This window comes from Pseudopodoces humilis, chromosome 6, assembly GCF_049639895.1.
Source record: "Pseudopodoces humilis isolate 2021_Gansu_Grassland_sample_001 chromosome 6, ASM4963989v1, whole genome shotgun sequence".
Lineage (NCBI taxonomy): Eukaryota > Metazoa > Chordata > Aves > Passeriformes > Paridae > Pseudopodoces > Pseudopodoces humilis.
Window position 1 is genome coordinate 52,822,702 of NC_142205.1, and position 18,041 is coordinate 52,840,742.

The 18,041-nt window shown below is 41.0% G+C and overlaps 2 protein-coding genes across 6 annotated transcripts in view; one reads left to right on the forward strand and one right to left on the reverse strand.

Moving 5' to 3' along the window:
• CCSER1 (coiled-coil serine rich protein 1) overlaps nucleotides 1-11,201 on the reverse strand; it is a 637,091-nt gene extending 625,890 nt beyond the window's left edge. For 3 of the 4 annotated variants that reach the window (XM_088056598.1, XM_088056597.1, XM_088056600.1), the window contains exon 1: nucleotides 10,974-11,201. The gene's annotated coding sequence lies outside the window, so the exon portion shown is untranslated. Of the gene's footprint in view, nucleotides 1-2,296; nucleotides 2,367-10,973 lie in introns of those variants that run through there. The other variant, XM_088056599.1, reaches the window with a different exon arrangement.
• Nucleotides 2,373-10,807, forward strand: LOC148184182 (uncharacterized). Of its 2 annotated transcripts, none has more exons than XR_015772681.1 (2): nucleotides 2,373-2,885; nucleotides 8,369-10,807. XR_015772681.1 is itself a non-coding variant. In XM_088056601.1 (2 exons), exons 1-2 carry the CDS (start codon nucleotides 3,333-3,335, stop codon nucleotides 8,417-8,419), a joined length of 1,785 nt encoding a protein of 594 aa, XP_087912727.1. In that variant the 5' UTR covers nucleotides 3,112-3,332; the 3' UTR covers nucleotides 8,420-10,807. The 2 variants fall into 2 exon arrangements, 1 of the variants encoding a protein (XP_087912727.1); XM_088056601.1 differs by lacking the exon at nucleotides 2,373-2,885 and adding an exon at nucleotides 3,112-5,066.
• Nucleotides 11,202-18,041: the final 6,840 nt, after the last annotated feature.

Here is an 18,041-nt window from a genome sequence, read left to right on the forward strand (position 1 = left end):
CATCAAAGTGCCCAGCCACCTGGTAGGAAAATCTCATGTTTGCTGCTTAGCTCCTACCTAAATTCCCTTCCAGCCTCCAAAAGGACAACTTGGCAACAGTGGCAATGTCTGTCCCCTGTGCTCTGAGGGGCAGAGAGGCAAGTTTACTGGTATCAGAAACCCCTTGGATTCCTGTGGCAAGCCCTCAATTTTCAGGAGCGCTGAAGTAATCACTCCCTCGGTACCTCTCTGATATACCTGATGTATTGGTTTGTTTTTTTTTGTTGTTTCTGACTGTGGATTCACAGGCTTCAAATGAAGACAATAAAACAACTGGTCTCTTTTTTTTAACTCTGTATTTTCTTTACAATGAAGATGTCATCTCATGAAATTGACCTTAAAACAGTGAGAAGAAATAATTATACCCACATGTATATATTTAATTGTCAATCATCAATCAATCTGTTAGGCTGAAGAAACTTTTCTGTAGAAAGTAGACTGTAGCACAACAGGTGCAAGTGGGTAACATCATACACAGTAACTTACCCAGAATTTTTAGGTAAGTTAGTATTTCCTGCAGCAGGTCATAAGCTAAAATTTAAACCACTAGGAAAAATAAAGAAAATCCAGCTTCCCTGCCTGGTAGGGTCTAGTGCAATCTTGCCTTTGAGCAACAACAGCACAGTAATACAATAATTCTGAGATCTGAGGACTCCTTGGCAGAATATGTGAAGACATGCACTGTGACACTTTCTTTGCTGACTTCTTGGACCTCATCTATCCTTGGAAAGAAAAATGTTGGAACCTTCTAGGAAGCACTGACACAGAGGAACTGTTTTCATGTGTTCTGTAAGTTCATTTTTTGCTTTGGCAGTAAGTTATATATCACAATATCTCTGCAGAAATAATCTTGGAAGAGAGCAATAATTTCCTGGAAAGACATAATAGATAATAGTGACCCCTTCATTACTAGAAGTGGAATCTGCTAAATAAGAATTTATCACTATCATATGATACGCATATCTCAGCAGAAATCACACCTTTTTACCGTGGGTGTGATATATAGATATGTATATATATATACACACATATTGTTCACTTTATTTTGGGGAATAGGAAGCTTCATCATCCAAAACAATCTATCTTTAAAACAAAGCTTAATAGGTGGTAGCATTGCACATCTGAAATACGGAACAGTAAGGAAGAAGTTTTAGAGAGAGCTAGCAAACATCCTCTCATTGTCAGTTTTCTGCACAAGCACGTTCAGAAAGCCATGCACATCCTTCATTTTAGACTTCATCACCCACTGCATACACCCTGGGGAAGGAGAACAAACGAAGCATGCAAAGGAAAGGAAATCCATCAAACCCCTGAATGCTGGGAGAGCTCTTCTGCTGGAAGGAGTGACAAGTTAGGTAAGGAGACCCTGGGGCAAAGACCCTTGCTTGAATAGTGTGTCTATTGATGCATATAAATAAATACGAGAATCTACACATACATACATTTGTACACAGCAAACATATTTTGTATAGGTACACATCTGAATCAATGAATAGCTATCTTCTCATTCCTTTGCATTATAGGGTATGAGAACAGTTAAAATACCTGTGATCCAAAGCATATGAATTCCCCACTACTTTGTGGGAACAAATTGTTGGGAATATTTGTTTGCTCAACAAGTAGCTGCATAGACACAAAGCACTTCATCTTCTAGATCTAGACTTTGAAATCTACTATAGCTATATTAATAGTATTAACTTCATGGGAAAGGCTTCTAATTGCTTCTGCAGAGAAAGGAGCTTAGACATCTCTTAATGCACAGCTGTTCTCTAAGCTGACTTTCCAATACCTAGATTTATCTCTTGTATTTCAAAAGCAGTTTGTAGAGCTAGGATGTTAATAGACAGCACTTCCCACTGGTTCTTTTCTAGTTTGCTTTTGTGTTCTTGTTTCAGCCCTCCTAGATAAGAATGCATTTTAATTTGGTATTTTCCTAATTAGATATTATGATAACTAGCATATTATGGATCTAGTTAAGAATATACCATGAAATTTCACTTCTCTCCAGTCTACCAATTGAACTGCTAGTCAGAAAATAAGCACAAGCCTGCATAGCAACTGTGCAAATGCTGCAAACTGAAAACAATTTTACACAGATAAATAAATGCAAAATTGTCTTTCAGAAAGACTATTTGCTGTAATCATTTTGTTGCAGTTACAATCCAGTCCCGGCAAAACAGCGAAACTCAGCATCTCTCCCTTATTCCCTTTCTGCTCAGCTGAAGAAGCTATTTTCTCTTCATCACTCTAGACTTACCTTTGCACTGCTGCTTTAGCCTTTGAAAGAAACACTTTGAGAGCAGGGAGACAAAGCACTTGACTGCTTGTTGCCATTTAGTTCAATAAACTATATTAGTTAGCATTAGTTTGACATTAGTAGTAGTTATGCTAAGGCTTGGTAGGCCACATGTAACCTGCAGATGAACTATACGGCAGATATTGCAAAGTAAGCAGTGTAACTAGGAGATAATCTAGGAATGTACTCTTGGCAAAATTTAAATGTCAGAGAGATAATCGTACCAGGTAGTGAGAGAGAATTAAGAAATTATGATGATGAAGAAATCGTGTAGAAAACATATAAAAACCCTGTGATTTTTCTGTGAAATGGGGCTCTGTCTTTGGACGCTAGTCCACAGGCTCCCGGGCCCTCAATAAAGCACCGCATAAACGACTTCGGTTGTTTGTGTTTTCTTCGGATCGGGCAACAGTTTTCTGGCGACCGCGGCAGGACTCCGAAGGTGCCTGGGGCGGTTCGCGTTCTGATCCACTCCACGCCGGCACCGAGTGATTCTCGGGGAGTCATCGGTTCGTGCCCGACCCCCGCACCTGACGGACGACTGCAAAAGGTAAGCCCGAAGGTGCTTTATTTCTTTCTGGTTTGGGTGCCTGCTCATAAGACGAGGCGGCGATCCTCGCAGGGTTGGGCTAAGACGTCTGGTTGGTCTGGGAAGCCTAGGCGCCGGCTGTCAGACGCGGCGAAAGCTGCGCAGGTCCGGCACTTGCCCCTCGCGGCGTCGAGAAGCGGCAAGTTGGATTGGTCTGGTATTTATCTGGTATTTATTTGGTATTTAGTCCTTTTGTTTGTTTATTTTGGATATAATTGTTAGTTGAATTTGTTGCTGCTAAAAAGGAAACTACCTCAGTATTGAAGTGATTGTTGTGTGAGTGCGTGGTATGATTGATTTTGTTGGACTGTTAATATTGATTGTGGTTTTTATTGTTTCATATATTGCTGCATATTGGTTGTTGCTATTGGTTACTGAGTTTTTGTACGGCTGTGAGTAAGGTATAAAATGCCATTCAAGACACTTAAGTTTATGGTTCAGTCTAATAAAGGTATCCCAGAAAATACCCCGCTGGGATGTTTACTGAAGAGGTGGAAAAGTGAAAGGTTTTTCCAGGAGATGAGTAAGGACAAAATGATTGACTATTGTAATCATTGGTGGCCCGAATATCGGCGAGAAGGGCCGTCATGGCCAGAGAATGGTACTGTAGATTTTGACACCATAAATTCGTTAATGCGCTATCTGGAGGAAAATGAAAAATGGGATGAAATACAGTATTTAGACCTGTTCCATTTACTGCGCCGTAAGAAGGAGTGGCAGACTGAGTGTGGGATAATGGTATTAGAGATGAAAGAATCCAAGTGCGGGGGTTGTAAAGAAGGATCTAAATGTGTTCAGTGCTTGGCCTTAACCTCTCGACCAGAGGAGGATTTGTCTTTAATGGTGTCACCCGGTGCGCTCCCTGCTTCACCCACCCCTCCTGCTGTCTTAACCCCTCCTGCTGTCTTAACCCCTCCTGCTGTCTCACCTCTTCCCTCTGTCTCACCCCATTCCTCTTTGTATCCACCGTTACCAGAAACCAGTACTGAGGATGAGGATGAGGATGAGGAGGAAGAGGTGGCAAATTTAACGGCAGTACCGGGGAATGTTAAGAAAGTTGTTATCCGACCTAAAACCCCTTCCCCTGTTACTCCCCAGAATCGGCGAAATACTCCGCTTGCGGCACGCACTAGACAGGGACGTAAAAATTACGGGGAATCCCAGCTTATTGCCCCTTTAAGAGAAGCTATAGGACCCCAAGGAGAGAAAGTACTTGTGAAAGTGCCTTTCTCCCCAGGGGATCTGGTGATTTGGAAGCAGTCAGCAGGCTGTTACCGTGAGAATCCGGAGAGGGTAGCCCGGGTGGTCAAAATGATAATTAAAACCCAGAATCCAGATTGGAATGACATGCAGGTTTTGCTGGATACTTTGATGGATTCCACCGAAAAGGAGATGGTGGTACGGGCAATGAAAGAGCGTGCTCGAGAGGAGATTAGGCTGCGTTGTACAGTAGAAACAGTAAATGACTTAGTTCCGAGCGATGATCCAGGGTGGGATCCAAACAGGGTCGGAGGAATGGAATCCATCAAGATGTACCAGGAGTTGTTAGTAGAAGGAATCAGGACTGGGATGCCTAAGACGCTAAATTGGTCGAAACTGTATTCTGTCAGGCAGGATAAGAATGAATCTCCCTCGGCGTTTTTAGAAAGACTTAAAGAAACTGCTAGACGCTTCACTGATTTGGAAATTGACAGTGAAGCAGGGAAATTGCAGCTTGCTTTAATCTTTTTGGGTCAAACACAGGAAGATATTCGGAAAAAACTGCAGAGATTAGAAGGACAAGATACTCGGGACCTGGATAAAATGCTAGAAGTGGCTTGGAAAGTTTATAATAACAGGGAGAAAGAAACAGCCAAGAAACAGCAGGCGAACATACTAGCTATAATGCAGCAAGCCAGTGAAAGGGGGGGAGGCAGAGGTGGTTTCGGGCGCGGTCGTGGTTCTGGACGCGGCAGGGCAGGATTCCAGAATGTTAAATTTGGAGGACGGGGGATGGCCCCTCCTAGTCCCCAGCAAGGAGAGATTGCTCCCAATCAATGTGCGTTCTGTCGTCAGATAGGACACTGGAAGAATGAGTGCCCAGTGAAAGCTGGATTGGGAGGAATGCCAGTGAATGCACCAACAGGTTATCCTGTGAATCCAGTAAGTGGCGCCCAAGCATTTGTATTGGGAAATTATCAGAATCAAAGCTGACTAGAACAGGACTTAAGGGTCAGGATTGATATTGATGGGAAAGAACAAGAGTTTATCGTGGATACGGGGGCAACGCATTCAGTTTTAAACAAAAGGTTAGGACCTATCAGCGATACTACCATACAGGTAGTGGGGGCAACGGGACAATTAGAAGAGAGACCCTTTTTGCAACCATTAAATTTGAGATTTGGAGGAAAAGAATTAGATCATCAGTTTTTGTACATGCCTAATTGCCCCAAGCCATTGCTTGGCAGAGATTTGTTGTCATCATTAAATGTCAGAATCATATTCGAAAATGGGAGGGTAAAATTAGAGGTTCCGGGAGAGGAAATTGCTAAATTGTTTGTAATAAAAGAAATTGATCCCTCTCCTATTCCTATTGAAGTAGATCAAGCTGTAGTACCTTGGGTATGGGAGACTGGGAATCCAGGAAAATCAAAAGCTGCTCAGCCGGTGGTAGTAGAATTAAAAGAAGGAGCTCAGCCAGTGAGAATAAAACAATACCCAATCAAGTTAGAAGCTAAACAGGGTGTCGCTCCTTTGATAACTCAGTTTTTAGCACAAGGAATTTTGCAGGAATGTGAATCAGACTTTAACACTCCTATTTTTCCAGTTAGAAAATCCAATGGTAAGTATCGGCTAGTGCAAGATTTGAGGGCAATTAATAACATTACCAAAGACATTCACCCAGTGGTTGCCAACCCGTATACTTTATTAACATCTGTGTCAGAAACATTTAAATGGTTTTCTGTTATTGATTTGAAAGATGCTTTCTTCTGCATCCCTCTGGCATTGGAAAGCAGGAAATATTTTGCCTTTGAATGGGAGAGTCCTGATACTGGAAGAAAGAGACAGCTCACCTGGTCTCGACTGCCGCAAGGATTCAAAAACAGCCCTACAATATTTGGAAATCAATTGGCAAAGGAATTGGAAGAATGGAAGACTGCTGAGGTAAGAGAGTTACCTTCCTCTTATGTCATTCTCCAGTATGTGGATGATATCTTTTTAGCGACAGCAGAAAAAGGAATGTGTCTGAAATTGACTATTGCTCTGTTGAATATGCTGGGCCAAGCTGGCTACCGAGTGTCAAAAGAAAAAGCACAGCTGATAAAAGAAAGTGTAATATATTTGGGATGTGAAATCACCCAAGGCCAGAGACGGTTGGGAGTCAATCGAGTGGAAGCTATTTGTGCTATTCCCCTTCCCAGGAACCATCAAGAACTAAGGTCCTTTTTAGGAATGGTAGGGTGGTGCAGGCTGTGGATTCTGAATTTTGGACTTCTAGCTAAACCATTATATGAAGCGTTGAAAGAACCGCAGTTGAGCTGGAATCGACAGAGGAAAAAGGCCTTTGAAGACTTGAAACAGGCATTGAAAGAAGCTCCGGCATTAGGCCTTCCAGATTTAAACAAGGACTTTCAGTTGTATGTGAATGAGAGACAGAAATTGGCACTGGGAGTGCTAGCTCAGAGACTTGGTTCCTGGAAACGCCCGGTAGGGTATTTCTCGAAGCAACTAGATACAGTAAGTGCTGGTTGGCCGTCATGCTTGCGGGCAGTTACGGCCACAGTGATCCTCATCCAGGAAGCCAGGAAATTGACTTTGGGAAGGAAAATAGAGGTATTTGTGCCTCACATGGTACTGGCAGTCTTGGAACAAAAGGGGGGTCACTGGCTTTCATCCAGCAGAATGCTGCAATACCAAGCAATTCTGAGAGAACAGGATGATGTAGATCTAAAAATGACTAATCATGTTAACCCAGCAGAATTTCTCCGCAGTGAGCAAGAAGAAGGAGAATTAGCACATGACTGCATGGAGGTGATTGAACAAGTGTATGCCAGCCGAATGGATTTGAAAGATGTTCCAATGGAAGATCCGGATTGGGAATTGTTCACCGACGGGTCCAGCTTTGTAGAAAACGGTACCAGGTATGCGGGATATGCAGTGGTAACAGTTACCACTGTAGTGGAAGCAAAAGCTTTGGCTCCTGGAACATCAGCTCAGCGAGCCGAGATCATTGGACTCACTAGAGCCCTAATGTTAAGTTCTGGAAAGAAAGTGAATATATGGACTGATTCTAAATATGCTTTTGGGGTTGTGCACATTCATGGCGCCTTGTGGAAAGAACGAGGGTTATTGAACTCCCAAGGAACTACTATCAAGTATAGAACTGAAATTCTAGCCTTGCTAGATGCAGTACACCAACCTAAAAAGGTTGCAATAATGCATGTGAGAGGTCACCAGAAGGAGGAAGGAAAAATATATCGGGGAAACAAATTAGCTGATGTCACAGCACGAGAAGTGGCCAGAGAAGTGTGGACTCAAATGGCCCTGATACCCACTAAGGTGAGTCCTGTAACTCCACATTTAACTCAGGAACCGAAGTATTCCCTGGATGATGAAAAATTAGCATCGCTGCTGAAAGCACAGAAGAATGCAACTGGATGGTATGTAACAATCATGGGACAAGTTGTAGTTCCCGCCCGAATTATGAAAGCCATCTTAGAGACGGAACATAATAAATGCCATTGGGGAGCAGAAGCGTTGGTAACATTTCTAAAAAGAGAAGTAATTTCTAACCAGATGTTAACATTGGCAAAACGGGTGAATGCCATGTGTTCAACTTGTTTGAAAAATAACCCAATAGTTAGGAAACAGATTCAGTTAGGGAAATTACGAGTAGGACCAGAACCAGGAGATTACTGGCAAGTAGATTTTTCAGAATTACCGAAAGCACAGAACTTTAAGTATCTTTTAGTGTATGTATGCACTTTTTCAGGATGGCCTGAGGCCTTTCCTTGTCGCACCAATCAAGCGAAGGAAGTGGTTAAAACACTGTTGAAAGAAATCATTCCAAGATTTGGGGTACCTCTAGGACTGTCATCAGATAGAGGCCCACACTTTACAGCAGGAATAGTACAAGAAGTGGCCAGGATACTAGACATATCTTGGGACTTGCACACCCCTTGGCGACCTCAATCGAGTGGTCAGGTGGAGCGGATGAATCAAACAATTAAGGGACAAATTAAGAAAATTTGCCAAGAGGCAAAGATACAGTGGCCACAGGCACTGCCATTAGCATTGCTCAGAATCAGAATCAAACCCAGGGAGCGAGTGGGAGTTAGTCCATACGAAATTCTATATGGAAAACCATACCATGCTAATGTGTTGAAAGGAGACTTGCACGTGCAGGGTGATCAGACAATATTTAGTTACATCATGTCACTAAACAAAACTCTTAATGCTTTAAGGGGAGCCTTGCAGTGGAACCGACCTATGCCACTGGAGAATCCGGTGCATGACATTCAACCAGGAGACCAAGTGTACGTGAAGAATTGGTCCACCCACCCCTTGAAAGAGACATGGGACGGGCCCCGTCAAGTGATCCTGACAACTTATACTGCAGTAAAGGTCGAAGGAATCGACTCATGGATCCATTACACCCGAGTCAAGAAAGTCCCTGTACAATGGGAGACTCAACTAGTCTCCCCAACACAAATGATTTTTCGCAAAAAGTAGCCTTTTTGATTATATTGTTACTGGTAATGACGAAACCAATTCTTGTTAACGGTTCTATGGTAGTTGCAGGTACCGAACCAGTGGAAAAGATGGATGGGAACCTGACTTATGACCGGAAAACTGAAGTCCAGAACGTGTCAGCAACCTGGAAGAAAGGTGCTGATTGTCCAGAAGCAAAAATTGTCACAATTTGGGGTAAGGATGCACAAAAGAAGCATAGAGAACTGAGAGATACAGAAGTGGCAGCATATCGAAGTGATGAACAAGAGAATTTAGTAGTAGGATTGATCAGGGATTTTGGAAAGGTCCAAAATGTGTCTCGAATTACGGCATGCTTGCCCCTCCCACAAGCAGCAGGAGAACCAATTCCGTAGGGAATAATCCCCATTCCATTACTACCTGAAACGGCAGACAGCACATCTATGGTATGTCAAAAGACTGTCCAAAGAGTAGTTATCAGACCTGAAGAAGATTGCATGAAACTGCCCAGCAGCCAATTCACCCGTATGAGAGGGATTAATGATCTAGGGTGGTGTAGTTATGATGAGTTACAAGATTGTCAAAATATTACGAGCAAAACCACATTGTGGGACGAATGGAAAACCATATGGGGTCCGAGTTTGTTAGAACATTATAGCTATATTGGGGCAGTAGATTGGTGTATACAATGGACAGGAAGTAAAAATCATACCTCAAAAGAAGTCTATAAAACAGAGACCTCCACAAGAGAAATTAAAGCAGCTAAAGAAAACTGGAATTGTACCAAAGTTATTACATGTGATACCCCTGAAAGCCAAATTAGCCTGGCACCTCTTAGAGTATTGCTTAAGTGGGGATGCGAATGCAGGAAATTTAATCATACAATTACAAGAGAAGCATCTGGAAACAGTGGAATTAGACGAGCTGTAAGCTGTAGAATTACCACTATTGAAAGTCCAGGAAATTTAGTTTGGGTAATGGGACATGGACAATGGACTACGCATATTCCTGTAGATGGACCTGTGACACAAATAACTCTAGGAGTCCCAACCCTCTGTCCCCTGTGGAAACAATCAAAACTAAAACCCAACCGGAAGAAAAGAGAAGTAGATGCATTCACTGAGTTAGAAAATGAATGGCACGAGCCAGATGGTGGAGTTAAGTTTGGATGGGCTCTAGAATCACTATTTGCACCTATAGCCTCCTACAGGAACAGAGAAATGCTATACAAACTGCTAGGGCAAACTGAGAGATTAGCAGCAGCCACCAAGAAAAGATTTAAAGACATAAATTTGCAATTGCAAGCCACATCTCGAATGACTTTACAGAACAGGATGGCACTAGATATGCTATTGTTAAAAGAGCATGGTGTGTGTCAATATCTGAAAACGAAAATTGACCATTGCTGCATCCATATTCCAAATGTGACCATTGAAGTAGAAAAAGATATTTCTCAATTGGAAACGATTGAATCCAAAACAAGAGAAATTGAAAAAGAAGCACAACATAATTGGATCGGAGCTATATTTGAGTCCCTAGGACTTCAGGTTTCTGGATGGGTTTCGTCAATAGTACAGTACATTTTGTTATTTGTAGTTTTGCTATTAATTGTTTGGTTAGCCTATAAGTGTGTTCTAGGAGTCATTGAAAAAGAAACAAGACGCACCAGAAGAGTGATAAAAGCCTTGACAAGAACCAATGAGATACGCCTCGATGAAAGACGTCGACTTCCTCCGAAGTATGAAGATGTCGTTGGGCAGGATAATCCAGCATTTGAAAGAACCAACGATGACTAAGAGTTGAGCATTCTTGCAGAAGATTGAAGAATGCTCAAAAGGGGGGGAATTGTTGCCATTTAGTTCAATAAACTATATTAGTTAGCATTAGTTTGACATTAGTAGTAGTTATGCTAAGGCTTGGTAGGCCACATGTAACCTGCAGATGAACTATACGGCAGATATTGCAAAGTAAGCAGTGTAACTAGGAGATAATCTAGGAATGTACTCTTGGCAAAATTTAAATGTCAGAGAGATAATCGTACCAGGTAGTGAGAGAGAATTAAGAAATTATGATGATGAAGAAATCGTGTAGAAAACATATAAAAACCCTGTGATTTTTCTGTGAAATGGGGCTCTGTCTTTGGACGCTAGTCCACAGGCTCCCGGGCCCTCAATAAAGCACCGCATAAACGACTTCGGTTGTTTGTGTTTTCTTCGGATCGGGCAACAGCTTGGAGTTGTAGTTTCTGGATGCTGAGAGCAGTCAAGGGGGCCTCTTCCCAGTTACATTTCCTCCTTGGACCTCATTTGCAGAGGGCACAAACACATGTGAATAGAAGTACCCGCTCTGACTACTCACCATACAACTCACATAAGGCAGCTCTCTTGCTCAGGATACGAGGCAATGGAGAAGAGGAGGATCTCTTTTGGCTGGCATATGTTGTTAAAAACTCATGATGTAGACATGTGTAGCTGGTAAAGGCAGTAATAGACATGTTACAGCCCTTAAAGAAACAATACTAAAACTCAATTTCCATTAAAAAATAACAAAGACAAATCAGAAAAGTAATCTCATTACAAACTGAAATCAAACTGATCTCCTGACTTTTTCCAGGCATCTCAAGCTAAAAAAAGGTGGTGTATTTCTTCCAAGACTCATCATTCTGTTTCATTCCACCTGAGATTTGTTACAGGACTTAACAAGCACAGGACAATAAATGCCAGAGCTGTTCTACTTAGCCAGACATTTTCTCCACATTTTAAACATAAAAATAGTACAACTGCACCTGCAGACAAAGAGAAAAATAGAAAATAACAAGCCTTTCCTTGTCCTCCTTTGGTCAGGCCACAGGAGCCCTCGAATAGTAAAATATAAATTCTTCTATGCCCAAAAGCAAGCCCCAGAGGCTTCTTCTCACCTGAAGCAGGACCCTGTTTAAATCTCCCAGCTGAACTGATTTACAAGGGCTTTTATTTTTATTACCAAGCAGGGTTGCCTACTCAGCAGTGACCATTTTTAGTGCATTTCAGGTGTGGGTTTTTTCCCCCTGAAGCTGAATTTAACATAATTTGCTGTAAAGTAGAGAAGGAGAAGTTTTTTAGAACACGTGGAAATTTTCATACAATTTAAAATGGATATAGCATGTTCGTTTCATTTACAAAAATGGTTAACTAAGCTGAAAGTGGAAATCTTTATTCTGCATAAAAGAATTGTTCTGTATTAGTCAACACATTTATTCTTAATTTTTATAAAGACATTTGAACAAGTGCCTTTTTTAAAAGGGATGGGTTCTAAGATCAAAATAGGAATAAGTAAAAGGGAAAGGAATCAGATGTTATAGCAAGCTGGGGGGGGTGAGGACTAGAATCTCATTATGCCAATACCTGGGTTGCATTGAAAAAATTAATTAATTTTCTTTGCATTTTTTGTGAGTTGAGGGGATGATAGTATCTCTGTTGTACAGAAAGGAACTGAAACACAGACACCTTCATCGTGGCGATCTGGTTTGATTGCTGTAGTACATGATGTTTCAGAGCACACAGCATTACATAGCACTTGGCATGATTAAAGTTCAGCACTTCCACACAATTTCTCTAAAAAAAAACAAGTACCGCATCATCAGTCAGCTCTTTGAAACAGTATCTTCTTAGCATTCTCATTCTAGAGTATGAATTGTGAATTAACAGTTAATTAAATTAGAATTAATTAGAGCATTAAAAAATTAATTAGAGCATTAAAAAAAATAACAACAGCAATAATAATTTAAGAATCCCCTCATAGTTTCTGTAACACCTGAAATTATTAACACTTTATAAAATAAATCATTATAAGAACAGACAGAAACCTTTGCAGTTAGCATTGGTGTGTGTATGGGAATTAATGTGGAGTGGTCTGTTTTCAGTGTCAGCTACTCTTCATTTCCTGAGACCCATATCTGATGTTAATGATACAACAGGAGCTAATTAGTGAATAGTCAATAGTGAATAGTCAATAGTCAAGAATACTAGAGACATCCCACCTTTTTCCCCTACTTCTGAAGGTAAAACTCATGGCCATTGTCTGCTAATTGCATTGTATGGATTACTTAAGTGCCAGTGTAAGGTGTATGAAAAAGATAACCCCTAAATTGGGAGATAAGCAGAAAGGATCTGACCTTCTTAGTCAAGGTCATTGATAGTGCAATTATTCGGATAAGCCAGGCATAATGATCTCCTGTACTATCAAGACACCCAGGCTATTCAGTTCAGCAAAGACATGCTGCAGTTTCCACTATAGTCTGTACTTATGCTCTTTAAACCTGTGTCATAGGTTAAAGCTACACATTCTAAACTGCTTGACCACAGGACTGTGTGTCAGGGTAAAACTGCCAGTGGAGAAAAGAAAGGTGTTGGAAAGGTTTGTTGCATGCAAGGCTGCCCTGGGTATCTCTCCTATTAGACGGTCAAAAACAGGAGAATCCAAGTTTCTTGGTTCTAGACAGGAACCTTTTGCTCTCTGAGGTTGGGGTTGGCCTCAGCCCTTGCTGCAAAAGAGCCCAATGTTAGTGTACACAGTCTGGGGAGCACCACCAAACTCCCCAGCGCCTGCAGCATCCCAGAGGATGCACCAGCAGCAGGATCAAACTTCAGGTGCTGGGCTATTTCTTGGGAGAGGGACAAAGCTGAGGGGAAGATATCTCACAGGCCACACCAGAAATTCTGGCTAAATCAATTGCTTTTCCTTCCGTGGAGTCTCACGTTACTGTCCCACCAGCACTACTGAAAACTTCAGGGGGAAAAAAAAAAGGAAAAGAAGAAATCGTCTATTCTCTCCCACTGAGCTGTGTTTCTAGAATCAGATTAAATGAGTCCATGTGGGCTGTACAGCAGGGTGCAAAGTTTGGAGGGAATTTCTCTCCCAACAAACAGCATGCTGAAAGCAAGCTCAGCCCTCATAATAATCAGTGAATTTGAAGAACCCTTAATCATTATTCAAGACATAATCCCTTATGCATGCACAATTGACAGGATAAAATGGAAATTTCATTGAACTTCAATCTGGCTGCACTTACTTCTTTTTCCTTCCTTAGGCTCCACAAATAAACTTCAACATATCCAGGAGGAACAGTGTTATATCATACAGGTTCCTATGGAATCAAGACAAGGATTTTCGGCATGTAGAAAACACACCTGGCCTGTGACTGAGACACTTGAGCAATGCAACACAAACTGCTTGTATTTAACACATGAACAACCACTGTGGACTGTTCTGTGTGACTGGCAGGAAATTCTGTACCCACCCCACTGGGACAGCTGTTCCCCACTGATCAAAAGCAGATGGGGAAAGGCCTGGGCAGCTCTTGGGAAGGCAGCACAGGAAAGGCTTCAGAAGGAATCGGCCCTCTGAGGGTGTGCAGAGGCTCCTGCCAGAGCTGGAAGCAGACTTGTGCCTGTCTGGGGAAACACAGCTGCAAAGAAATAATCCTTTAGTATTAAAACTAAATGAAGTTGATTCCAGTGAACCACATCAGTGTTTCAAGATCCTGAAGTTCTACCACAGCTCAGCTGTCTTTTGGAGCCCTTTTTGTGCTGGATTATGTATTTATTTGATAAGAGCAATGTCTTTGTGGTCTCAGAGGGGAATACAGTGTTCCCCATTGCAGATATCACAATTTTATGGTGGTCTGTGCCTTGTTCTGTGTATCTGTTGCTCAACAATATCATCTGCTCAGTAGCTTCTGGGCTGGGGTAAATGTTTGTACTGCCCCACAATCTTCTGATCAGAGTGTCATCGCTGCTTTTGGTTTTTTGTTCACAGGTTTACTATAACTGTAAGTAAAGCAACAGAGATGTAAATAATTAATCCTTAAAATAATTAAAATCATCATGTTGTAGTGATGTGTTTTTTTGTGCCTTTGCATGTATTTCATTATCCTACTTCTATAGCATAACACAAACACAGAAGTTCAAAAGATTTATAAAATATGAAAACTGATGGGCAGGCACATACAATGGAGAATAACAGAGAATAACAGAGAACATACCTTCCTATTCCAGCATAACTCCCAAATCATAATTTTCTTCTGTTACAGATGTTCAAACAGAATGTTTTTGTTTGCACAACCGCTGAGGCTGGTTTTAGGGCTGAGACTGAGCAGCTCAGAAATAACACTGGAGTGGTATTTCTATCTTATTTCCGGATCTAGTTCATCATGAGTCCAAGGCAAGAAAAGTCAAACAAGCACTGTGAAACAATGTGATTTGGGAAAGTAATCTCCTTGACCATTTAATTATCACTTAACTACAGTCTCAGAGGATGAGATGGAATGGTTTTGTCCTCAGGGACATAGCCACTTTAATCCTTGGCTACAATCTTTCAGCTTTTCCTTTCAAGACTAGGATATTTGTTCTTTGACTCTGCAATAACATATTCTTTCATCTGACTCCACACAGGTACATCCTTTCTTCTCGATTTCAGGTCAGGGAAGGTGCTAACTACACTCTGCACAATAGAAGTCACTGAATTGCTATGTAAGCTGTTACGAAAATTAATGTATTCAAGTCTCTGCAAACCTCCTTCTTCCTTAATCCCCATTTCAGGGTTGGCAAATCTTCTTTTCCTTGGTGACTCTACCTCTCCCGTGCAATATGTGTCTTTAATTACATTTTGCTCTACATAATCCAAGCCATCCAGGGTTGTATGTGCGACAACATAGAAAATCGTTTGGAAGCTGGGATGGCAGTGAGGCTGAAGGAAGGCTGTCAGGAATACAAAGAAATACAGTGTGTTGTTTCCTGCATTTTGAAAGATTCAAGGGTCATAGGTAAAAACAAAATAAAAAATCAGAAGTGTTTCAGGTTTCACTAATTTCCCATTGTTACATTGTAAAGAAAAAAATCAGCAAACAGCCCTTCAAATCTAAAATTTCTTAGACTCTTTAAATTATATTCACTGTGTTTCTAGGTTTATACAAATCACTTTTCTCCTGCTTTGATACTCAGACAGAAAGCTTTCTCTGGAAAAGAAATGCCTTTTCCTATGTGTCTGTACTGCATCCTTCACAAGGTTCACAGCAGCTGTGGAAAAAGAATCAGTTAAAAACTATTGCTTTAACAGGAAAAACACACTCCATAGCCTTTCATGCCGTAGTCATCCACGGGACTAATTTGAATATATGAGAAAACAAAAGGCTTCTGAGGGCTGCAGTCATAATCAAAGGAATTGCCTGGGTTGGATTGGGAATCAAAAGCAAGGACATGCAGTACATGATGGAGCACTGCCCACACAGACCAAGGATGATGTTTGAAAGTTGCTTTTACAGCTGCTAAGATGATGACAGACTGCTGTCCCAGGTGAGATAATGTTTCTTGGGTATCACTCGGGAACAAGCAGACACTGCATTTGCCTTGTCCTTCGGCTCATGCAGTATCTTCCTCCAATCAAGGCCAGGGTGCCTTGATTTTTTTCAGAGTGTATCTTGCTCTGCCTTGCCATAATTATGTAATTGCTTTACGGAGTCATAAATATCATCCCCTTTGTAGGCGTTGCAAATTGGACAGACAGGAAAAATCAAGATATTCCTAATAACTGATCATTTTCAAAACTGTTACCAAAGTGCTTTTAAAACCAAAACCATGTTACAAGTATGTTAGCAGTGCCAGGCATTTTTAGAGCTCCCTTGGGTCTTATATGCCATTAAAACATTTGATTGGAGGTGCCTCAAATTATGGTCCTCCTGTTACACTGTCTGTTGCTGTATTTCTGCCCCTGTTAATTGAGCAAGAAATTTCCTTCCCCCCCCACCCCCGACTTTAGTAAATTAGACTGCTTGCTTTAGTCTGCTCCATATGGTCATTAGTTGAGTTATATTTCATATGCAGGATAAGAAGATGGGATTTATTGTAGACATCCCACAGTTCCAGATGTGGTTGCATGGTCAGGGACTGAAAAAGTCAATTGTCTGCCCTGCCCCCGCTCCATTTCTGTGTCAGATATTGCTTCTTAGTAGTCAAGTTACACACCAATGCCATCTGAGAGGGAGCACAGAAGAATACACACCATATATGCAAAATTAATAAAAATTCCAGTTTTCTCCTATAAAAAGAATAAAAATCCTGTAAGATTATTCTCAGCTATGGGGAAGCAGATATAGCACAAGTGAACAATAAGCATGGATGGAAGGATTACAGATTCCTCAGTTCCAAACAAATTATCTTCATTAAGCAAATCTTTTTTCTCTTTTTATCTCTCCATTTTTCCTGCAATTATTTTACTCAACAATGAATACTCCGCTCAGTCTGCTATACACTAATGAAAAAGAGCAGCTGCATGTCTGTTTCCACAGCAGCCAAAGAAAAAGGCAAAAAATCTTTTTATTTCCCTTTTCCTTTTGCAATCATGCATTTCTGATACGAGCACTGGGGCTTAGACATTTAGCCCAGTGGATGTCAAGAATGCTACAGTGATTAAATATTATCTTGTCACATCTGTTCAGAAGCAATGCATAACTCTTAAAGTATCTAGGTTGTTATAGCTTATTAGCCACCTATCTATGATGGCAAGATATGGTATCTTAGGTCAGATTAAGACTCATGTTGAGATAGAAAGTCAAGGAGCAATGTGGGAGTAGTTAATAGGTCTGAGAGGAAACCTCAAACCTTGTATTTTCAAATAAATTCTCCTTTAAAAAAAAAATGAAATGGGGGACTGTCTTAGTTTAGGGCAAATTAGGAAGGAAAACTCCAAATGGGGATTTCCCCAGGGAAATGCCCCTCCCCACTAACTGGTCCGGGAAAAGAAAAAAAAATTCCTTAGAGAGAAGTGGAAAAAGCTGTTTATTTAACAGAAATTGAGTAATATTAAATAATAAAACCTAAATTCACACTGAGAGGATTAAGCAAATAATGACCCTGTTATAAGCAAGGATAAGCCATGTCATAGTTTGCGGTACTCTGCAGAAAAATTAAGAGCAGGACACGTTTCTGATAAGAGACTAAGGAGTGTGGGAGCTCTGGGTCAAAATCTTTCACATGGAAAGTTTCTCCAAAACTGTTTGGTGTTCTATGGAGTTTATTTTCTCTAAACTTTTCGCTACACAGAGTTTTTCTCTATGGTTGAGGTCTACTGACAAGACTATGCAAAACAAAATTATTATCTGATTCTGATGGACATAATGTGTTGAAGAGCATAACTAATTATAAAATTTAATTTGCCAGAAATGGGAGCCAGAATTATGTTCCCCATGACAACTAGTGTGCTAATGAGCTGTCTGTGTAGTCCAGGTTACCCTTCTGATCATGGTACTCTGTAAATGATGAACACAAATATTAAAGAAACATCAACTTCTGGGTGTTTTCAAGTTTTGGGAGAGGTGTATTCTTTATTTTGTGCATGTTTCACTGCAGCATCCTTGAACAGGTGGAGGCAAATGTGCAGTTGTTGCAGTGA